Source organism: Aptenodytes patagonicus, chromosome 8, assembly GCF_965638725.1.
Source record: "Aptenodytes patagonicus chromosome 8, bAptPat1.pri.cur, whole genome shotgun sequence".
In the NCBI taxonomy this organism is placed as follows: domain Eukaryota; kingdom Metazoa; phylum Chordata; class Aves; order Sphenisciformes; family Spheniscidae; genus Aptenodytes; species Aptenodytes patagonicus.
This window is the reverse complement of record NC_134956.1, coordinates 9,507,555-9,530,747: the sequence shown is the minus strand read 5'-3', so window position 1 is coordinate 9,530,747 and position 23,193 is coordinate 9,507,555. Positions and strand designations below refer to the sequence as shown.

The 23,193-nt window shown below is 36.4% G+C and overlaps 1 protein-coding gene across 3 annotated transcripts in view; it reads right to left on the bottom strand.

The window, feature by feature from the left end:
* The window catches only part of CACNA2D3 (calcium voltage-gated channel auxiliary subunit alpha2delta 3), a 479,723-nt gene that overhangs the window by 121,305 nt on the left and 335,225 nt on the right, over nt 1-23,193 (bottom strand). For 2 of the 3 annotated variants that reach the window (XM_076346275.1, XM_076346277.1), the window contains exons 14-16: nt 17,636-17,653; nt 4,383-4,454; nt 3,500-3,580 (exon numbers count right to left, since the gene is read on the bottom strand). In XM_076346275.1, coding sequence (XP_076202390.1) covers nt 3,500-3,580; nt 4,383-4,454; nt 17,636-17,653 — 171 coding nt within the window. The remainder of the gene's footprint in view (nt 1-3,499; nt 3,581-4,382; nt 4,455-17,635; nt 17,654-23,193) is intronic. The other variant, XM_076346276.1, reaches the window with a different exon arrangement.

Below are 23,193 nucleotides of genomic sequence, written 5' to 3'. Positions count from 1 at the left end.
GAGGCCTTACAGTATATGTGATCAAATTTAGCACTGTACTTATTTAAATACCAGTACTACTCTTTGTACAATATGGCTATTACACAGTGGATTGCACCCACTGAATGCAATAAATGTACCTTCAAATCATTCACGTGGTCATTCAAACATGCCTTCTTAGCATAAACTTGCTGCTGATGTAGAATCTTTCTGCAGCTTCAGTATGTAACTTTTACCATGCAAAGAGTACATCCCACTATACTTTCTCACCCATTTTTTTTCAGTTCTGAAGTAACATAACATCCCATGTATCTTTATTTAAGCACCTTGATGCACTGAGGTATTAAAAAAAACAAACAAAACAAACCCAAAACCCCAGAACTATCTTGCTTTGCTATTTTCTTTACAGTTCTCACTACTAACGATCTTTTTATTTTACTTCAGTACATTCTTAAATGCTTTGCTGAAGTGGGTCCTTGGGAATTTGTCTGGCATAAAGCAACGTGAGCAAGGCTGACAAGTCAGAATCATTTCTGAGAGGCAAGTAGGACAGCAAGTCTGTTGGCTTCTGTAATTTTCTGGAAATACAAACCAGAGTATGATATTATGGCAAGGTCATAGAGAAAACATACCAGGTGGATTTATACCGTCTCTCTGTGAATGATTGTGTATGGTCAACTGTATCTGCCATATAGAAGATTGTTTCATAAATTAGCGGTTTTCCTAAAGCAATAAACTTCAGTGAAAGTAATAGAAGGTGATATGTTCTTGGCATCTCTTCATAAAGGAGGGATAACCAAAATAATAACAGTGGACATATTTTACCTATTATAGTATGACAAGTGAACTAGCTGTTGGCTAAATATCAGGTCTCAAGTATAATTGTCTGTGTTGATAACTGCAGAATGACATCCAAGCAATGGAAGTCAGGTAAGGAAACAAATGTGGGTGGTATACTTCACAGGAAAAAAATATTTGCCTATTTGAAGCATACCCAGACTCCAAGGGTAGTATTTTATTGTGTGTTGTGCAATATGTGAAACTGCACACTCTCTGCACTTAAAATGCTTTGGTTTGAGAGATTCTACCACTTACAGCAGTATTGCCATTTTAAACGTTGAACTCTGTCTCTAGATGACAGATTCAGAAATTAAAAAACTTTTTCTAACTGCTGTTAAATGCCACATGAAAACTAAGTATTACTAAATCCAACCCTCCCTTATTCAGGAGAAACTGCCACTGACATCTGGGGAAGCTTAGTCTAGATAATGACTGCTGAAAATAGCTTATTGTTATTATTCATCTTCCTCAGCATAAAATCCACCTCATCCAAGCTGAGAGAATTCCAGGTCAGCAGAATTCTGTTTCCAACCAATCATTTTACATCCCTGTGTGAATTTTATTTCACATGCTGCCTCTACACCCCTGGGACCCATTCCTGATTATGCTCTTGCAATTGCATGGTCTTTTTACTATTCAGAAATGTGTATGCTGTGTGAGACTGGAAGTTATAACTCAAGTGATTTCACTAACCTAACTGCATTGCATGATATTGGTGCCTCCTATAATAATCCTCTCTTGCATTACATCCTGCAATATAAAATGTACTTTCAAATAAAAAGTCTAATATTCAGAAAGAGGATCGTATAGTACTTCCACTGAAAACTAAGTCTTAAAAAATAAAATACCATATGACAAAACCAGAAATTTTAATTTTCCTGCCTATCTTCTCCTTTTCTGAATCGCTCTAACTCTGCTGCTATACCTGCTATTCAGACCCCACGCTCTCTCCAGGTTCTTGTATTCGGGCTATGTCCAAATCTTACAGACGACTTCTGAATAACATCGCTGTGATACGGCCTTTTCTATCCAGCCATGCACAGCCAGGCTTTCATTTCTGCAGTTACTACACATTGCTCTTCCTTCTCATTACAAATGAAACTTGCTCTACCCATAGCTCCTTAGAAGGCTGCTCCAAAGATAGTTTCCATTGCTCCAAATTTTGCAAAGGAGCAAATTTTGCTCCTTTCTCTTCTACCTTCTACTGATTCTGTATTTCTGCATACACAAAAGTATAATACAAGTTGCGGTTAATTAACTTCGGTGGTTAGTGCACTGAGTCTGTTCTCTGTTATTTATCCTGACCAGCAATGTCTCTGTTCACTGTGTTTTGCTATCAGTGTGTAGTCATCTGCTGCCTCTTCCCATAGTCTGCAAACATTTTTCCAGCTGGGACAGCCTTTCTGTTCCGTGTTTGCATAGCATCTAGCCTAGGGGGATCCAGGTCCCAGGAAATTACTCCAATACACCTTATCAACGTTACTGCCAGTATTTTATGCATTATTTTTATCAAATTCTCATTTAATTTAAACTTTCCAGTTACTGCATATTGATCTACAAAATCATTTGGTAATTGCTAATGTATTCAAATTAGAATTAAAATTGATAGGAGGATTTTTTTTTTCATCCTAACTAGAATTATCTACAAAAACATGTAGGCATATTCAAAGGTACTCACAAGTCAGCTTATTCCTCCGCTCTCTTAGAAATCAGTAAATGAGAGCACGGCAGCCGATTAAGGGGGAAGTATGACACACAAATTTATGCTCAGTACAGGTACGTGTCAAAATGTAGCTATTCCAATAGCTGGCCTCTTTAGTAAAGGCTGTCTACGGTATTGTGTTATGTGCTTATTTGTCTTGCAAAAATATTAACTGGAAAACATTCATTTAATTTTCATTTGTGAATAAAACAGCACTATAGTAAAGCATTTCAGACACAGAGAAATAGTGAAATACTAATGTATTGCATCAAATTTAAATGAAAAGTAATTAGATCTTTGCATTTGCCTGAAGCTTACTTTTACTGAGTTACAAACGTTTCACAATAGATGAAGCGCATCAAATTTTGAAAACTTTTATGATAATTATTTTTTACGAATTTTATAGTAGAGTTGTCTCTGACTTTAGAAAACTAAGTAGAGGGAAATATCTAGCAATTACTGGGTAGGAGAGAAGGAACCACTAGTCTGGTTAGGCAGGAACTTGTTAAAGTTCCTGAAATGTGTCACTTGCTTTAATTCAAGGAGACGACTAATCTGGGACATGGAATTGGGACAGGGAGCGCTACACACAGGCAGGAAGCCTAAAGCCATGTTAAGAATAGATTTTCCTATGGTTTTCATACAAAGTTATGCAAATTTTCACCATGAATTTCTGGTTATTTTGTGTGGTATTCGGGTTATATTGTGTGGTTGAATCATTTCATAGATTTTATTATGGACAATACTTAGTATTACCTTCTAGAGCACACTGTGATCTGCAAAAATGTGAAGATCAAGCCATAGATTAATTTTGGTATTAAAAACTGCACTTGATCTCAGGACAAATGACATTCCTGAGGTAAATGAGTGAAATAATGGAGCTACATCAGTATAAACAGTATTAACATGCTAAATAAATTATGTTACATTATAGATATTATACTGAGTATAAAGGACATATTATCATTTGTGTATTACCTTGTATTTTGGAATAGTTTTTAAAAGCTCTTTAACTGGAACATCTGTGCCAACTACTCCCAGAAGAATCCCTTTAGATCTCTGAAAAGAACAATAAAAGATGCAGTCGGAACCACAATAATAACGAACATTCTCACCACTCATTTCACATTGCAGCTACTCTGCAGAAGTGAATAGATAACAGACAAATTATTTAAAAAGTGGGGAAAGCAGACACTGGTACAACTCATCTGATCAAACAGTCATTTAATCAATAATATTGCTCCTTTCTACTTTATCTGCAATTCACATAGAAAAGGCATGCAAACTTCTGATAGCTATTGAGTCCCTCAACAGAAAACTTCCTCATGCAAAATAGTTTTTGAATTAAAAACTACTGTTAAAAATATGTTACTCCCTCCCCTTTTCCAATTTCTCCTGCCATTTGATAAACAAAAGAGAAAGATTAAGCAGTCAGGGGAAAGTACACGTAATTTTCTTTAATAACCTGTTAAATTAGTAAAGATAAACAGGTATATACATAATATACATATGACAAATTAAATTCTGAGTCTATGAAATAGAAGCATATCAGTGCAAAGAAGAAAAGGATATAGATTATTTGCTGTAAAAAGATAATGTAGAAGTAAGAAAACCCTAAGGCCTAGCGTCATCTGAGATTTTCTCTTCGACATAAGGTTTCATTATTTTACTATGGTTTCTAGAGTATAGTTATTTGGGATTATTTGTCCACATTTTTGTGCTAACAAAGAGATACTAACTGCAGACAAAATAAGAAGAGAAGAAAAATTTTTAGAGTAGGCTAAAATCTTATTAGGTCCCTGAAAGCAACTTCACTGCAGTCACCTCATTATCACATGACAGAAATAGTCTGAGTACTTACAGTCTCATTTTGCTTACTAAATACTGGCATGGCAACAGTTGTCATCAACACCAATCCCTGATCATCAGCAAGCTATATTTGAAAAAGAAATATTATCTTTAACAACTAAGGAACAATTACAGACACGTGATTGCATTTTTCAATTACATTTTCTTCATTTTAAATGAGATAAGGCAATTTATCTAAATGACGCTTATGTAGTTAGACTTGCAGTCAGTGCAGCCCAGCCCAGCCCAGCCCCGGCCCCATCTCAACTATACCAGCTCTGCCCACCCCACCCCACCGTCTGCATTGGCAGGAAAGATGCCTCATCTTCATTCCTATTGCAGTCTCCCATGAGAGACACAAGGGGCTGAAATGTGGATTGTGGAAGCGGCATGTGCAGTAGCAAAGCAGCTGGAGCTCTGTTCTACATCTTTCCCAGTGTCGGCTCTGCCAACATTGCCTCAGGCTGTTTTCTCCCAGCAAGGAACAAGAGGTCATGAGTTGCATGCACTTTGTTCTGGTCCAGACTGAGATCTCATCAGCTAACACAGCGGCAGAAAGGATGACAGCCAGTTAGGATCCCAGGAGCATCTTTGCTCCATCCGGTTTCAGTTTGCTGGACAAAGAGGTGGCATGAAGCATTAGCTGATTCGGCACATCAGGTTTCAACATATTTCTTCAATTTAGGGAGAAAACAGATCTCCTGACCTTGGTTCCATTCAAGAGAAACATGTAGAATGCTTATCATTGGCCACAGGAGAGTGACATTGCTCAGACTATGGTCTCTTCACGCCCTCTGGCCAGACTACATCTTTGCCATAAGGCAAAGGCTAACTGTGATGCACAAGACAAGCACTGCTCTGTGTGCCTGTAGATCTTCACCATCTACACATAAAAGATAACTCAAGCAGGAAGCTGAGAGTTACTGTTAAACTCTTTCTGCCCCTATAATTTGGGAAGATGTTTACAGTTGAAGAGGCTTACCCAACATTTAAAACCACGACATATCCAGTTATAATCACAGCTGGAGATTTTGTGGAACACAATTAAAGTCTGCTTTGTTGCATCTGTGTTTAGCCAAATGGACAAGGCAATAGAGACAATCTTCCTGAGAAATGCTGTAGCTGACAGTCATGCCCAATTGCAACTGATATTCTACTACTACCCCTACATCAGTATCACATTTTCTGTACTCAGGCAGTATTTCCAATACATTTTTTTTGAGAATTGCTGCAATTTTGATTTTTTGTTAACAAAGCTTTTGTTATTAATGAAGCAACAGCTATCAACTCCCCAAATTTTCAGAACACGTCATATATTAGGACCAAGATATTTTATGAAGCATGTTTCACATTAACAAATCAGACAAATAAAATCTAGAACATTACATGTCTTGCAGCTCCCAGTCTGCTTCAGGAGGGTTTCAGTTTCCCAAACAAGTATATTTCCTGAAGCATGGCACTATGTCATGGTGAGGAGGAACGTTTGCAGACATCAGACAGGAATACAAATGGGGTTTAGGATCAGGAAGGTTTACATTTGATAAGGAATCAATAGGGACATGAGGTGGAACCAACTTATGATCATGTTTGCTTTTTTTGGTTTGTTTTCCTTTTTAATAAGAAGAGGTATTTCCAGCCCTGATATAATCCTTGATCTATTAAGCAATAGTAAGTTATTAAACAAAACAACCAACAAAAAAACCAAAAACAACAACTCGGCAAAACACTGGGAGTTTAGAGATTGCACTTGAAAGTCAAATGCGGCTGAACTAGCGTAAGAATTTACTCTCCTTGGCCAGAGTAGTACAGTCAAGCACGCTGACATGATTTGTATGGAGAGGAGCCTTCTGTGGTATGACAGTCAATAGTCCCAAACACACGCACACCAGGAAGTGAAAAAGCATTCTGCTGATTATGGGGTGACATCTTGGAGCATTTAGAGATTCTATATGATTGCCCAGGGTTCTTGTTCTCTGATATTATGTATTTGTCAAGTATCAGTATGGTCTTATTTTACGAGTCCACTCACTCTCAAGAGATTACTAGAAACAATTTATTGGATAGGATGCCAGCCAAGGGACTGTCAGTAAAGTTTTAGGGTGTTTGAAATTCTTTAAATGGAGAAAAAAAACCCAGTCTGGACTTCCTGGGAAATTCTGAGAGAACAGGTCATTAACTCTCAAAACTAACTATGGAAGCATGCAGAGAATGATTGCCCTGTAATTGTGATATCTACAAGTACCACCGAGGGTTGGCTGCTGCAGTCATTTCTATAGAAGTGCAATCTTATAGTCCAGCCTGTTTGGGTTTTTTGTTTGTTCGGCAGAGGAACAGGTTGTTAGCCACTTCCATAAGTGGAGCCAGCAAATAACTGGATGATAGATGACTCGTATTTCTGATGTTTCACTGAGTCACCAACTCAAGCTGCAGTATTTGCTTCACAAAAATTGTTAGATTCTGAGAAATTATCTGCTGGGGAGGAGCACAGCTTTATTCCCTGGGCAATGACATTTTGGCAGAAATACTTTGAAATAGTAGAATGTTAGCCACTGGGTATTTCTGCTAAGACAATTAATGCTGGAGTCCATTAGTAAATTGCAAAGGAAGCCATGATCTAGGTATTTTGCATTGTTGGTTTTCAAGTCTGACAATTTCTTACATATAGCAGAACTCTGTAACGGCTCATGTAAGTGTTTCAAAAATTTAGTGATTCTGAGAAAAAAAACCCAGTAATATGCTCTCTAATCACTGACAACTTCAGCTTATAATAGTTACATTCAGAACGAACATGTATCACTGATATCCTCAGGACTGGCTAGGATTTTTTTTTTTTGTTAATCATCAGCAAATAATTAGAAGTTAACGCTTAATGAAAAATGTTAAATATCACAAACTCAGAATAAAAAAATCAATATATAGTGATAAAGTCTCTGAGTGACTGTACTAAATTTAACAGTTTAGGTTATTGTGTAATTAGTAATAAACTCTCTGGTTACTCAATTATTATTTGTTTTTCCCCAAAAGAAAATGTAGACAATCCTTATGATTCCAAACTCATCAACTGGACATCACAGTCATAGGCTCAGCAAAGAATTATGTAGGCATGTAAAAAAGAAAATACTGTAGTCAAACATTTCTTACAGGAAACATCTTGAAGAATGATTTTTTTTTTCCCCCCCATAAGCACAAAATGCATGTTTCTAAGCAGGCAACAAATAACTTTGTTACACATAGAATCAGGGGGTTTTTTAGTGTTATTAGCAAATACAGAGAATTATACTTATTCTAGTATAATGCAATAACGTCACCACATGTATGGTTACTAGTTATATACAGTGAAGGGTCCTTGAGAATGACTGAAATGTGAAGCACCATGAATTTAATCTCAAACTTTTAATAGGCTATACCTTATCCAATTTTGTCCTTCCAGTCTCGTAGGAGTAACTAATATGAGTAACTAATACTAATAGTTACTGCCATTTTTACAAAGGTATGCTTTATGTGGCATAATAATTCCCCACAGTCTGATAATGCAAAATTGTTTAAAGCTACATGCTAAGCTGACTTGGTTCATCCTTACTAACCTCCACATATTCTGGGGGCTGGCAGGGCTCATGGGAAACAGAGAGTAAGGTTTGACAAAAATATCTTCACACAATGTTATGTTTGTTATGTATGTAGTTTCTGCTGAAACAAAATGTTGCTGGCAGACCAACTGTGTTCACAAACAAGGATTAATTTGGATCAAAGTTCACCCAAATGTTGGAACCTCATCTAAATATATATGGAGAGCCACTAATAACTTTTAATTCCTCCAACGCTCTGTTTTGAATTCTTGTTCTATTCTCAAAAGAAAACCCTCTATTTCTTTTCTTCCCCTCTACTACTACACTGGTTTTTTTCCAGTGCCTAACAATGTCTCTTTACACATCAGTCTAAGTATTAATGAATCAAGCTCCTTTCTATTTCTTCAATCTTTACATCCCTGATAAGTGTCTAAGTTTATTCTTTACCTGGGGCACCATATTAGTTAACACACATAGGCTCTGACTGACATTAAAGTCCTGTCCCTTACCTGTTTAGCAGCATATCAATTACTGCGTTTTTATTTCCTTCAAGTGGTTCCATAATATCAAGAAAAAGGCAAGGAAACAAAAGATGTTTCATCCCCAACCCTCCAGGAAAATAAAAATTCCACTGGCAAGCTCCAACACTTGAGGCTACCAACAGATGTGAACTAAGGAAAAGGTATGTGCTTTGAAGTGCCTTTCGAAACATTTTTTTGCTCAGTATTTTTTGCTATAAAACTAAACAATACAAAAAGCAGCATTCAAATGCATCTAAACACTTCCCAGATTCAGTACAACATCCTGCAGGTTATAAGATGGAACCAAATAAGATTGGGTGGAATAGTACAAAAATAGTCTGAAATAATGGTTTTGTTGGATATTGCTGCCATTTACTAAGGATGAAATTTTCAAAGATGCTTCAGGAAGTTTAGTTTCCAAATACCACTGACCTCTGCCAGGACTCGGGCATCTAATTTCATTAGGCCTCTGAAAATTCTAGACTGCTATTAATTGTTGTTGCCTTTTTAGGAATATTGGCAAAATATAACCATAAAGTAATCACTGAAAAACAGTTTAACACTTTTAGGCCAGTGACAGTATCTGTGCACTAACTTGGAATTTTGTCCTACTTGAATGTATCCGCACAGACAAGCTTCTTAAGGTCCCTTGCAATTTTTGAAGAAAGTACTTCCTGGTTTCAGAAGTGGATGTGAATTCCAGTTTCTTCAAATTCTTGGTTTTGGATTACTGGAGACAGAAGGAAGCTAACACAAATAAAAGATAAGAATTCAAGAGCAATGCTTAAGGCATTGTCAGATGCTTCAGTCAGCAAATTAAAATTAGTCAAATGAAAATGAAATGAGAAAATAAATATAAGGATCCAAACATTTTGGACAGAAAAATGGAAAAACATGCGATAAATTACTCATGGCTTTTTTAAAAGGTATTATGGGGATCAAAGTCACTTTCTTAGAGAGTAATTTCTTAAAAAAGACAAATGGGGCCAGGCCTGTATTATTTATTTATATTTATAGAATAAATATTTATTTGTATTTACATATGCTTTCCTATATTTATTTAGATATGTATTTATAAAAGCACTAACCATCTTAAATGTCTGACATCAGCAAGCCTCCAGTCTTGCAGAGCAAGTCATCTTCATGCTAAACAATACAGAACTCTGACTATATGCCGTATGGCACTAAGTGCCTGTCCTTTCGGATTTTCCTTACTCTGTTAGATATTTATTCCCCATAGAATAACAAGAAGTTCCTGCTTTTTCCAAAAGCCAAATTAGCATGTTTACATGAGCCTTATGCATTTCAAAACAAAACCCTGAATTTACCTTATCACATGAATTCTGCAAAGACATTTTATTCAAGAAATTCTTTATCCATCCGAATATCGGAATGTTTTATTTTGCAGGCATGGAGTGTAACATGGGGAAGTAGGCTGCCCCATAAAACACAGTGGTCACTGTTTAGGGGGGGAAAAAAAGAAAAAAAATTACCTAAAGTTTAGTTCAGTTTCTTCTGCTCTGATGCAATTAAGTTGTTCTCCGACTGATTCATTTTGATTAAGGACTGCAGTTGATGAGTGCTGTAATCAGCATCTCCCTTAATGAATCAGGAAGATACCTTCATGAGGGGAAACAAAGATTGTCTACGCCAGTTCACATACGAAGGCATCTTCCTTCATAAACACAATCAGTCTGTGCTTCCTCTCTAAATTCAGTTCTCTCAAACCCCAGTAGTCTTCACTATTCTCCTAGTCAGACTAATCTATTGACCAGTATTGGTCTGCCTATTTCCTCAGGCAGCGGATGTGTCTGGGAGTCCCCAACAACGTATGAGACTTGAGTGGTTTCTGCTGTCTACGCCAGTGGTTTGATCCTGAATAAGTTCTCCACAGTAATGTGAAAGCAATGTGAAGGCTCATTACAGTCCTTCTTGTGGCAAAGGCACGCTGCATGCTGGAACCCCTGAACCCAGGCAAACCATGTATACACAGGCAGAATTCCTTTGCAGTAAGGTATTTGTTCATATTCAAGTTTCTCCTCTGAAAACCAGAAGAAAGGATTCCTCCCTCTGCTGAATGAGCATCTCTTTTTCCAGTACTGCCAGTGTACAATTAAGTTTTCATATTGCAGCAGCTGTTGTTCCACCAGCCATTTCAAAAATTCTTCCATTTTCTACCTTTCTGCTGAGCTGTTAATTTCTGATTTAGTTCTACATTTGAATACACTACAAATTTCATCTTCTACTAAGAATATCAACTCACAATAACATAATTCCCTCTAGGGTTTATTAATAAACTAAAAGCAACAAAACAAACCTCAATTTAATCTCCTTCTGAGCCTACCTTCCACTCAAGATCTTAATTAATTCATTTTCTTTCATTCTTGCCCTTAGCAGAAGGTATTCCCTTTTACATCATGAGTGAAAACTAGTAGACCTCTTCTGTCAGGTGATTCTGGCAATATTTAAGCAGAAATCTGCCACCATTTAAGCAGAACCACCATTACAAGAAAAATACAAGGCAACTTTAGCCTCAAAGAGCTATGAAATGCCAGTGATTTGATAGTGCCTGACTGGATAACGAACCTACAAAAATGTCAAATTGGTGCAATAAGAATTCATGGGAATGTGTTTCATATATATATTAAATGTGTGTGGATTCATGGATATGGGTATATAGGTTTATGGGAGACTACTGAACTGTACAGCCCCTCAGATTCCTTCAAGTCTGGAAAGATAGCCTCACATAAACACAAGTAGTTTAACTGTTATTATTCCTATGGTTCTCTAAAACATGGAATTACAATGGTAGAGTAAAAATACATGTATTTCAATGCTTCAGTTCAGTTCATTTGAAGTTTGGATGAATTATGCTATGGAATATTCATTTTTCAACATGTTCATCTAATAGTATTGCAAAAAAGCAAGTTCTTGTAGTTTCTCCAGCTTCCATCAATATGTTTTGTCTCAGAATTTCTAGGCTACTTTGGACAACATTGGCAAGAAAAACTAAAACTAGACCCCCAAAGAAAAACACAGAGTTTTCAACTAGATCCCAGGATTTTGTAAGTTATCATCTGCAGTCTAAAATGATGAAGGAAAGAGACAGCATTAGCGGTTTGCCCCAGAAAGTGGTTCTATTGAAAAGAGCTAGTGGTAACAGTTTTAGGCAGGAATCTATACAAAGGCCGTGGTCACTCAGTTTGACAAAATGCTTAGCAAACAATAAAAAACCTTTAAAAATCGTCTCAAGAATGAGGAAAAATGCATTCCCAGGCTAAATGACTCTTGGCTGTTTAGAATAAAGAAACAGAACTTACTCACTGAGAAAGCCACAGATCTGTAATCCCTAGCAGTAATAGTCTTGTCACTGGAGAAAAACTCCTTTTAGAAATAGATTTTAGTGCTACAGTTTTGCCTTTAACTCCTTGCTGTACAGGGTTACACCCCTCAGAACAACCCCACATAAATCTCCAGAAACAAGAAATAAACGAGCATCCACTTACTCCTCACATTAAGCATATAAACCAAAGAGAGTTTAGCCTCACATCTAGCACTAACATCCGTCTCCCAGGACAAAGATTACGGCAGGCTCCAGAATTACTCCAGAAACACGTATACAGGAAAGAATATCCATTTCCTTAGGTGTTTCCATTACGGCAATAGGAATTTGAGTAGGATCCCTGAAACATTTTCCTTCGGAGTGTATAGTCAAGAAGAGTTACAGTAGGTTGTCCAGAATTTCTGACACAGAGTTAGTAGTGTCCATATCTATTACTGTTAATACAATGTTATTCTTGTCTACGTATATTGTGCGATGATTATAACGAAGCCAGGCTCTGCCAGCGATGGACCAGTGGATGTCTCCTGAGATGGAAGAACAAGTAAAGACAGTAACAAAGCTCATATCCTTTCTTAGATGCTATTGCTGATTTTTTTCAAAGACAATATGCAATATTGTTTCACTTTAGCTGGCTATGAAGTGGTGTTTTTCATTTTGTTAAATATACACATTCCCTAATTGTTACTGATGAATAAAAAAAGCAAAATAAACAATATACAAATTAATTTAAATAAAAGGTAAATTTGATGGGGCAATTCTACTTATTGTTGCTAATTTTTGAACTATAATTAGTCACAGAAAGGAAACAAATTTTGAGATCTAAAACTCAAATTTTTTTCCAGTATCTTTCAGAGTTTAGACTTTGTGTTTTAGACAACCACAGCTTGTGTCAGGGTTTCCAGAATTTTTTCACCAGCTTTCACCACACTAAAAAGATATTCATCCAAGAAAATATTAGATCTGAAACCTCAAAATATCTTTTTTTTATAATGCAGATTTATTATGTCTATGATATATATCTGGAAATCCTAGCAGGACTGTTCAGCTCAGCTCAGAAGTTAACTCCCATAGTGCTAATTCTATCCAGTCTTCATTTCCCAATTTAAACAATGCCTAGCAAAACAAAATAAGAAATTTTTTTTACACTAACTTTTTTGTTGCTTGACATATTCCTCATTTTTGCACTTACATTGGACTGTAATAACTGTACAGAACAGGATATCTGTTGCAGCAAACAGTGTCAAGTAAAGTCAGATTAATCTCCCACCAATTCTGATTCATGGAAACTATCAAATAACCACAACGATGCCCAAATTTGCTCATAGACTAATCTCTAGCCCAATAATATTCCTTTGAATTCTAATCTGTCTGGACCTACAGTGTTCCTAGTTGATTTTTTACCATCCCACAACAGGAGCTTTGATTTCCACAATATTTAATTAAATTACCAACAGGCTGAAGTGCAGAAAAGGTCCATAGGCTGTTATATCTAGAGGACAGAGCTTAAAATTGGAGCTAACATTCTGAATCAAAAAATGAAGCAAGGTTAGGAGATATGATGGGGCTAAACAGAGGCACTCGAGCAACAGTTTGAGGAAGGCTGTGCAGCTATGCTGTCACAGGAACCTTTGGTCCGTAGACCTGGAAGGAAATAGGACTTAAGGGACTTGAGTGAGGAAATAGGTCAAAGTGAAGGTCTGCTGGCATAGCCTATACAGCCTTGTGAAAAAACAATTGAAAAGTAGGGGAAAAACATTGCTATGTTCAGAGGGACTGAAAGTGGGGTGAAACTGTGGGGCATGGGAACACTGCAAACCCTCTGACAAGGCACCAGTGTTGAAAGTGGTTACCACAATGCTGCTGCTGAAACTTTACTCACAGCAGAGAGCAGTTCTGTAGGGATGTATTTGAAGTATGAGGTTCATGCTGAAGCTTTGTTTTTTCTTCACTACCTTGTTATAACTCTGCCACCTTCCCAACCCACCCCCCTTCTTCCTTTCCCCACTCCGCATAGGCTTGCTTCACAAGGTGTTGTCTTCTCCTGTGACTACTGTGCTTTTATGTACTGAGTAGCGTCATGAGGCAGGATGGAAGCATCAGAGAATTGGAATTTAACCATTTAGTTGTGTTTTATATAGACTACAAGAATAAGGAATAGCTATTACTTTGGCTTAGATTCAAATTATGGCCTGGGACAATATAGGAACCTGTGTGAGTGTATTAAGTTAGAGAGACATTTCCATGTTTAGCACACAGAAATGAAACACCAAAAAACCCTCATATTGTAAAATAGTTACTTAGAGTTTGCTAATTGCTGACTCAAAAATGTTATTAAAAGTCAGCTTGCTTGTTGAGGAGTGTGACAGAGAAATTTGGAAACTAAATTTAAGATTGTGATTAACATGTAAGTGAAAATTTTAATGCAGTTTTCTGAATCAAACTCAACTTTATATACATTATGAAACTGAAAGACAATAGCCTCTTGTTAGCAGGAAACAGATCCAAAGGAATGCTAAATCAGGGTCAACGTGTTTACTTCATGATTATTTTGTACTTCATTAGATTCAATTTTACTCCTATAATTTTATAAAAATGCTAAAATCACTAGTCACGCACTTCAATGAAATAGCGGCTTTGCAAATTTTCTATTTTCTATTCCCAGTGACAGTTAATTCAACACTTCAAAGTATAAGAAGGTAAATGATGCAGGGAATGATAAATGATGCTCCCAAATGGCTGAAAGATGATAGCATCAAGATAAAAGGAGGGCAAAACACTACTTACAGAAGTTAAGGGATAACACAGAAAGAGAGAAGAAAGCTGTCAGGAACTTTTGGGCAACAAATATCATCAAAACATTTCTATATGGAGGAAATATGATTCCATTCATGAGAGAATCATTTAAAAAAAACTTCCGTAAATGTTCCTAAACACAACTATCTGCTTCTGATTTGTGTGCCTAATTTATTCACTTCTACCTCTTCACACAAGCTAAGTAGAATGAAACATCACAGCAGGAGTAGGACAACAGATTTTGAATCCTGCTGTGTTTGCTCAAGAAAGCAAGTAAAGCTTTCCTACCAGGAAAAAAACACCTTTTTGAGCTATTAAGGAAGAACAGCTTTTGCTCACCGATGAATACAAAAGCTGCTTTTCAAAAGTGTTTCAAAGATAAAGGTCATTTTGGAAGCCAAACTGAAAAAGTCTGAAAATAGGTAAATTTGAGTTATTAGGTTGTTTTATTACTATTTTCACAGCCCTGTGGGATGTTTACCTAAAAACATGCAGAAAAGCAACATAGAGGACATACGAAATTCACATGAATTTGTTCCATTTTTCTGGATAGTGGCTCTTTCGTTGAGATACATTAGCTCTTCCTAGACATTTTTCTTCTGAAAGCTACATAACCATATTAAATCAGCATCTCTATCACCTGAAATTATGGTGGGTTTTTATTTGGTTTTGTGGTATTCTCTATTTTAAGTATAAGCTATATCACAAAGATCTTTTCAAGACAAATATTGCGGTGCAATACACATCCACCTTAAACTCCTCATTTTTCATTTCACCTGTGCTCCAATTCTGAATTTGCAACAATTTGATTTAGAGCAGATAGCATAACAGTAACAGGTTTTAATTGTTATTTAACTGCCGTAGACAGATGAGAACCTACAGGTCTTCAAAATCAATAGCTAACCACCATAGAACATTGACTAAACACTGAGAAGACTGTAGCCAAAGTGTTTCACATAAAAGACATAATGCATTTCATCAAGATGACCAAGTATTTATAACAGATAGAAAATAGTAAAGGTAAACTTGGAATGCCACATTTTTCTTTCAGATCACTCAAAGACTAAAGTGAACATGTTTAGAGAGACATGACTGAAATGTTTATAGAGAAAACATTTGCAAGATGATACGTAGATTCCAACAAAAATACAGTACAAGTTCAGACACCATAGGGCAAAACACGTACACTAGTGACTAAGTAATTCATAAAGGCATGCATCAGCCCTGTGCTGCTTCCCTTCGCCTCGCAGATAGCAAGAGATTCTCATTTTGTTCATAAGCTACCAGGCCATGCTTATGAAAAGGCTTATTTCTTACCTGAAGTTATCAAAAGCCCACGTGGATTACTTGTATCTGTCCTCCCTCCCCATCCCATTCCTTCCTTCCCACCCCTCTTCCTCTTTCTCTGCATGAAAGTATTATACAGTCAACTAGACGTTATGCATACATATACAAAATATGTGGCTTTAGTTCTTCATTAGTTTGCTCAAGGGGTAAACACACTGAAAATTGGCATTTTTGACCTTCCATGAAAACTCTGTGCTTTTTCACTAACCTCGAACTTGAGTAATTTGTACCAGAACAGTATTTTAGTAGCTCAGAATTGTGGAAATCAGAACATATAATACAGCACCACATGACACAGTCTGGTAAACAGCCTGACCGGTTATATCTCTCTGCACCAGCATATTATAACCTCACTCCGTCTCTTCTTTCTGCAAACCGTTAGGAGAAGCGTTTGGCATAAACTTTTAGACAAGCAGGTGAACATGAAAAAGCCAGAGTTAGCCAGTCTAGCCAATCTTTTAGTCCTTCTACTTTTCCAGGAAGCTGTAAACAAAAGATTTCTTTAAACCATCTATTTCCAGAAGAAAAAAGAAGCAGCAACAATTTTTGTTACCATGCCACATTTGGTAGGCTCTGCAACTATCAAAACACAAGAACAAACTATGGACATAGTCCAGTGTCACAAAATAGCACGTTACCTGCAGATTTCAAATAGAATTTTCTGAGCTCCACAAGCAAGGAAATTTCAAATATACATAGCATCATAAAAATAAAAGCTCCCATGCTCATATTTCTTGCTTTTTAAACTAAAAAGTGGATGAGATACATCGATTAACCATTTTAAAGCTTTGAGTTCCTCACCATTCTGCAAAAGCTATTCATTGAAGATCACTTAACCTATAGCTTTCATTAGAAGCTGAACTTCAGTCATCATCCGAGACTGTTAATAACAGTGATGTTTAACTGATTAATTGCTATGACATTTCTTATTAAAGGTGCTTTACCTAGCACAGTAAGAATGACTTGGACAAGTAAGTATTGCAATTTCCCAGTATATTCTATTCATTTTTTCATTTCAATATTTTTCACCACAAACTACAAACCAGCATCTAGATTTTCTATTTTCTGGAAGCTTTAATTATATTTGTGAAATATATAAGGATGATGCAACAGGCATCAAGCAATTCTTCGAGTTTGCCACAATCATTGTGCTATCATGATGTGCAGTGGTGACTCCGGTAACATACCGTATCGATGCAGAAGTTGTTTGAAGGCAAGAGCATGTTACATGAAAACTGTATGCAACCTATTAGAGAAGTCAAATGTTGGATGTGTTCAAAGGTGTGTTGATAGATACAGTGGGGAGCAGTGAAAGGGTACCAGCTATACCATGGGTTCTGCAGACTCTACAATAGAGACAAAATGATCCAGAGATGTTTCACGTGGAGTAATGGGGTGATATTTTTTATCCTTACTATTCTTTCCAAATTATTGATAAAATAGCCTCCCTGTTGTTTTAAAGTTGTAGGCTACTATATGCCTATCATGTCCAAATAGCTCATATGTTTGAAGAGCTGCTCTCAGCAAGTACCTTAGCTGGCCTCGATGTCAGCTACCCTTCTTGCTGCTCAACTCCAGAGCCCCCACTACAGTTAGCTGTTTCACTGATCACTACTGTACCATACTCACAACACCATGGAAACATGAAGGACTGGTGACTACTTTGAATAACTAAGATTTGAGTAAAATATTTTACCTTTTGAGCCTGAGGGAGCTGGAAAACAACAAAACAGAACAAGCAATCATTATACATTAAATCAATCTGAACAGCTACTTTAGCTGTTGTATTCATAAAATCACAAACATAATATAAAACAAAGTGTAAAGGAAAGAAATTAGAGAAACTAGGTTTACATTGCCAATTGATTCAACTTATTGAGGGCTTATTAACTTAGTTTATTATTTGACAGCTTCTCTACTAGGTATCACAAAAGCACCATGCAATTTGTTAAATACCACGATACTAAGAGAGGGGCTGTTTTCTCATCAGATATGGTATCACACTTGAACTGTGAAGTAGTTCCATCTTCCTGTACACAAATATAATTCAACATAAAGATAGTTTTAGTTTTAAAACCAGCCATTCTTGGTTTGTAAACATCTAAACCTACACTTATTATGAATGAAATTGACATTGAGAGCGGTTTATCATATTAAAGTAGAAGATTGTATTCTCTGTGACAGAGGAAAGAAAAACAAAATGGTAATAGAAAGTTACTGACTGCTTATGCAGACATATTATCATATATGCATAATATACAATAATGTATGCATGGAACAATACATTTCTGTACTGTAAACACAAGTATGATTATATGTACATATATGCAAATAAAAGGTAAGTGTTTATGCATATATGCATATTTATATCACACAGATGTTCTTAGACAAGATTAGCCATACATGGTTGTATGCACAGTGTTTACTGTAAGCAACAACTCACGTAAAAAGGCATGGAGAGCAGGCAGTAGACTCCGTTACATATAAAATACCTTATTTATCAAGAGTTGAAAAATGGGTTCTGTTTTCACTTTAGGAAAAAGAAAACCCATTGTAGGTAATGGAGAGGAACTTAGAAAAATGAACTATTATAGGCACAATACAGTTTTCCCTTTTTCTGAATTCTTCTCCTCTTACTTTCATACTCGTCGAGAAATTAACCATACACAGCAATTTAGCCTTGTGCTAAATCCACCTTCTCAGAAAATTTCTTTTTCCAATATATATCGTTTCTTTACTGGCATCAGCTGAACACAGAAACAGGCAGGTGAATCAATACCATATGCAAAAAGACCTTCAAGATCTCTAGTGAGATACTGACTGACCTTTTGTCCTTGCTTTGAATTAAAACAGATAGAAAAATCAACTTCCATATAGTACTCTGCTAAAAGCTAATGGCGACATTAATATATGTCATGAAAGAGAATTGTCACGTGATCTCTAATTCACAAATACTGAAAGCAACCAGCCGCAATTTCTCTGTTTTCACAATATAAAACGTAACAAAATTCACGGCAGGGAGAATTGCTGTGAGTAAAATTTTTTCATCCTAAAACTAGAATGATCCAATAGCAACATAAGAGCCATGATCACACTAAAGTATGACCTATATGTGTTTCTTTAAAAGCCTGTTGTTTAAATAATTGATTATATAGAACGATATACATGGGTTGCTGCAGAAATTGCAGATACCTGATGAACTGTAAATACATGAGCTAAATCCTGTATAACAAGTTAAAGCATTACTTAGAGCAGTTTAAAGCTTTTCTGAACATTTATCTACTTATTAGTCTTCGACTTGGTAAACTACTTTGACTCTGGTAAGTGGAAGCTTTTTCTTTTTTTCATTCAAACAAAAGGAGAAAGTTGCAATATGATTTTTTTTAATTTCCTATTGTAGCACTGAAACTGGTTTTCTCTCTAACACTGTGGGGTTTTTTGGGGGGTGGGGGGTTTTTTTTGGGGGGTGTTAAATGCCACCTTCTTCCTAAATACACGTAAAAATTACAAGCATGCTTTCATTTGTATCTCAGATAAAGACAGGTACAGTAAAGAATGATGTCCAAATTTCCACCTTTGGAATAAATACTAAAGAACTCTACAGTTTGCCCAAGACCACTACTCATAGCAAACTCGTATGTTTTCATAATGAGCTAATTTGTATGCCATATTCTACAAAACAGTACTTCAAGTATGGTCAAGGCATCCAAGGCAACATATGCAACGTTAGGTACAGGAGTATCATTTCAGAAATACTTCCAGATAACATTCAAACTAAATTAGAAAGCTTATAGTCCACATACAGTGGAGATAGGTTCAAGGAGGGGGAGGGAGGGGGGGGACATTAAAAACCTGAACAAACGCAAAAACCCAAAACACAAATGCATGCATAAACACAATGCTCTATTAGGACTTCAAATTTAAGTTGAATCCTTATACAAATATTAGTACTCTGATATAATTTTTACTTGTTTTCAGAACTTGAGTTTACTCCTGTTTGAGCACATCCCTTCAGATACATATGGTTTGGTCAAGTTTTGCCATGTGAGGGAATTACAGTCAGGTGGAATGCAAGTGAGGATTTCCTAGTAATAATTACCACAGAAACTAGATGCTACACGCTTTTGTATATGAAACTATCCCTATTGCTTTTACTGAGATTATTTTCAAGAGCACATTAATAAGAGTTTACAAATCAGAGTTCCATATTATCTATTGCTGAATTCAGTTTGTCAATCCCATTTATAGCCTTTTAGAAAATCAAGAATATTTCTTTGCTCTAAAATATTAGTAGTCAAAGCCTTGATTAAGAATAATAGGGTCAGCAGATGAGATTTACATTCCATTATGCTTTTTCCTGCACTGGCATTCTTGTCACTTTACGCCTAAGCTTCAAAATCCAGGTTCGCAGTCTTTTCCTTAAAAAAAAATTAAAAAAAAATCTGTGTCTGTTACAGCCAGACAAATCTTCATTCTGTTGCTGATTTGAAACTTGGCTGTTACAAGATCCTATGCGTCAGCAACTCAGTTTAATAATTGCTACAAATTCCTTTGAAATAAACTACGGAGGTTTGTCTGACATTACCCCTTCTGGGAGGCCATAGGAAACAAATAATTTTCCTAACAATAACAGTAACAGTCCTCTGGTCTGACCCTTTATTGCATAGTCTAAAAACTGCCTGTCTCTGTGTAAAACCCAGCGGGTACCACCGATTCCTGTGGTTTGCTTTATACACTGCCAAGAGGCAGTTTTGCAGTAAACTATGTGCTCTTTCCCTGGCCCTCCAAAAGCACCGCAGATCTTCCCGGCCTACTTGTACCTATGGTACTATGCCATTTTGGTGTCTTTATTCAGCTCCAACCATACCAAAGTACCTCCTGTTCCTATTTGTTTTCCATTAGTGTCTCTTCCTCCCTCTGGTGATTGTCTCCAAAGAAGATACATGATAGGGCGTATATCTGTTTTACTTCCTCCTAGTTTACCATCTGGCTAACACATGTTTTATTGAAACGACTGTGGCTGAGGTGGAGGGAGGAAGTCTGGCCATTTGCTGTCTCCTGGTTGTTGCAGGTTGAGTTAGGAGGAGCCCTCCGAAGGGAAGTGTACCTTCCTCCACACAACTGCTTAGTAAGAAGAGGCTGTTGCAGTACTGCCAGGTATGGCAGGGACAGGAGCCTGCAGACCTATAAGCACCAGGGGACACCCGAGAGGATTTTCTGATGTAGAAAAGACGACTCGGGGATCTTGATGAAACTGTGTAAATTTTGCTGCAACTTAAAAAAATGGATAGATTAAAGAGCAAGATTAGAGCATAGGGCCTTGCAAGGACACAGTGAAGAAAAGGGAGGGGGGGTTGTTTTCAAACTCTTTTCTTTTAATCTGTCTTTCCCAGAAAACCCAAATTTTCTTTACCGAACAAATTTTCTTATTCTGTTTTGTATTGTAAAGAGCCTGCAAGCCCCCTGAAGTTCACAGTATGCTTGATTCCAGTAAGACATGTTGAGAATTCCACCTCTAAATTCAAGTCAACTTGGGGTCCTGTCACACAACATAACACAAAATAAATAACTGTAGGAGGTTTTTCAGTACTGTTATTGCACATAGTGTCATGCTTCCCACATTTGCAAATAATCTAGTATTGTTTTGAGCCCTTCGTGGAAATGTGTTTGGTATTATCAGAAAAAGAAAAATTACAGACACTACTAATGTGGTAAAACAAACCAAGACAGGCAAAGGAGTCCAACATCAAGGATGTTGCACTATTTCTCGGATCGGATTACTGCGGGGCCAACATGAGTGAAACAGACAAAACCATAGATAGATCTGAAATACTGTCTTTAGAAGCAGGAGGCATATGTTACAGGATGAGTAGTTCTGCTAAGTGCTCCATGCCAGACCTCATAAAAGTCTGTCTCCTTTCACCCTTAACAAAAGAAGTTCATAAAGACTGATTCTGTAAATGACTTCATGATAATTCCAAAACAAAAAGGCCATACACTTCTAAAATATTTTAAGGCCATTTCAACAATTTATTCAAAACATTATGTAACTGTATGTCCTAGATTTCCAAGAAACTAAGTCTAGAAGTCTTAAAGGAAAACATACTAGAATTATAAAGTTATTGTTCTGTTGGATCAGAATTCAACCTTACGTTTGTTTGAAGAATAGCAAAAAAAAAAAAATCTCCTGCAGACTAAATTGTACTCAACAGTTTCTTGTTATACCAAAAAACTATGATTTCTATTATTAGAGAAACAAAAATAATATAAATCACTACAAAATTAATTTTCCATTTTCTATTTTTCTAATAACGATTGCATGAAATTCTCTTTTTCAAAAAAATTCTGCTATTGCAATATATTTGTTAAAGCATTCAAAAATAAAGAAATAACTCTTATTTTACAGTCACTGACCTCATTTCCACAGTCCTGTTCTCCTGCCAAGCATTTCAGTGTCACCAGTCTCAGAAAAACGCTGACAACCCTACTGACTTGATTGTTCCATAATCAGATATAATACAAATGAATAGAAATTAAGTACAAACATGCCAGTAAATAATCAACAAGTATGAATACAGTTTTGATAGTACAGCCATTTCTGTAAACAGTTCCTGGGCTGCAACAAATTTAACGTGTGCATAGCTAAATTTATGGTGGTTTGCAATGTTCAGACTCATCCTGTACATGTCACATATGGACTCTGAATTTGGCATTGAATGTATGTATTAGAACTTTTACTTTTTGGAAATACACTTTCAGGAAAGATGTGAAATATTTTGGCAAGCACGTAGGTCCCGTACTTAACACCACAGCAAGGAGGAAGATGTCACACCTATCAGTGAAGCTCCTCAAAAAAGAATGAGACAAAAAAAGAATAGAACACTTAGTGCATACATGTGCCACGTACTCTATAATATAGGTTGGTTGTTTATGGCATCATATAATATGATTAAATGTAGGGCTAGATAATGGTTTATTTACATGTATAAAGAAATGCAAAGTATTTCATACATTGCTAGGCAGGCTTCCACAGCTCTTCCCCAAAATGGCAAAAAACTTGGGAGAGAATAGAAGGAACATTCAAACTCTCAATTTTTAGCAGAAAATGTAAATTTTCTGCTTTAAAATCTACTTGGTTGCTATAAGATACAGCATTTAAATTTTGGCAATTTCTCTTTTACAATTTATGCACTTATTCTCCACTTCCTAGAACTATGTAAGTACTAGAGGCATCATAGATAATTATATGCATAC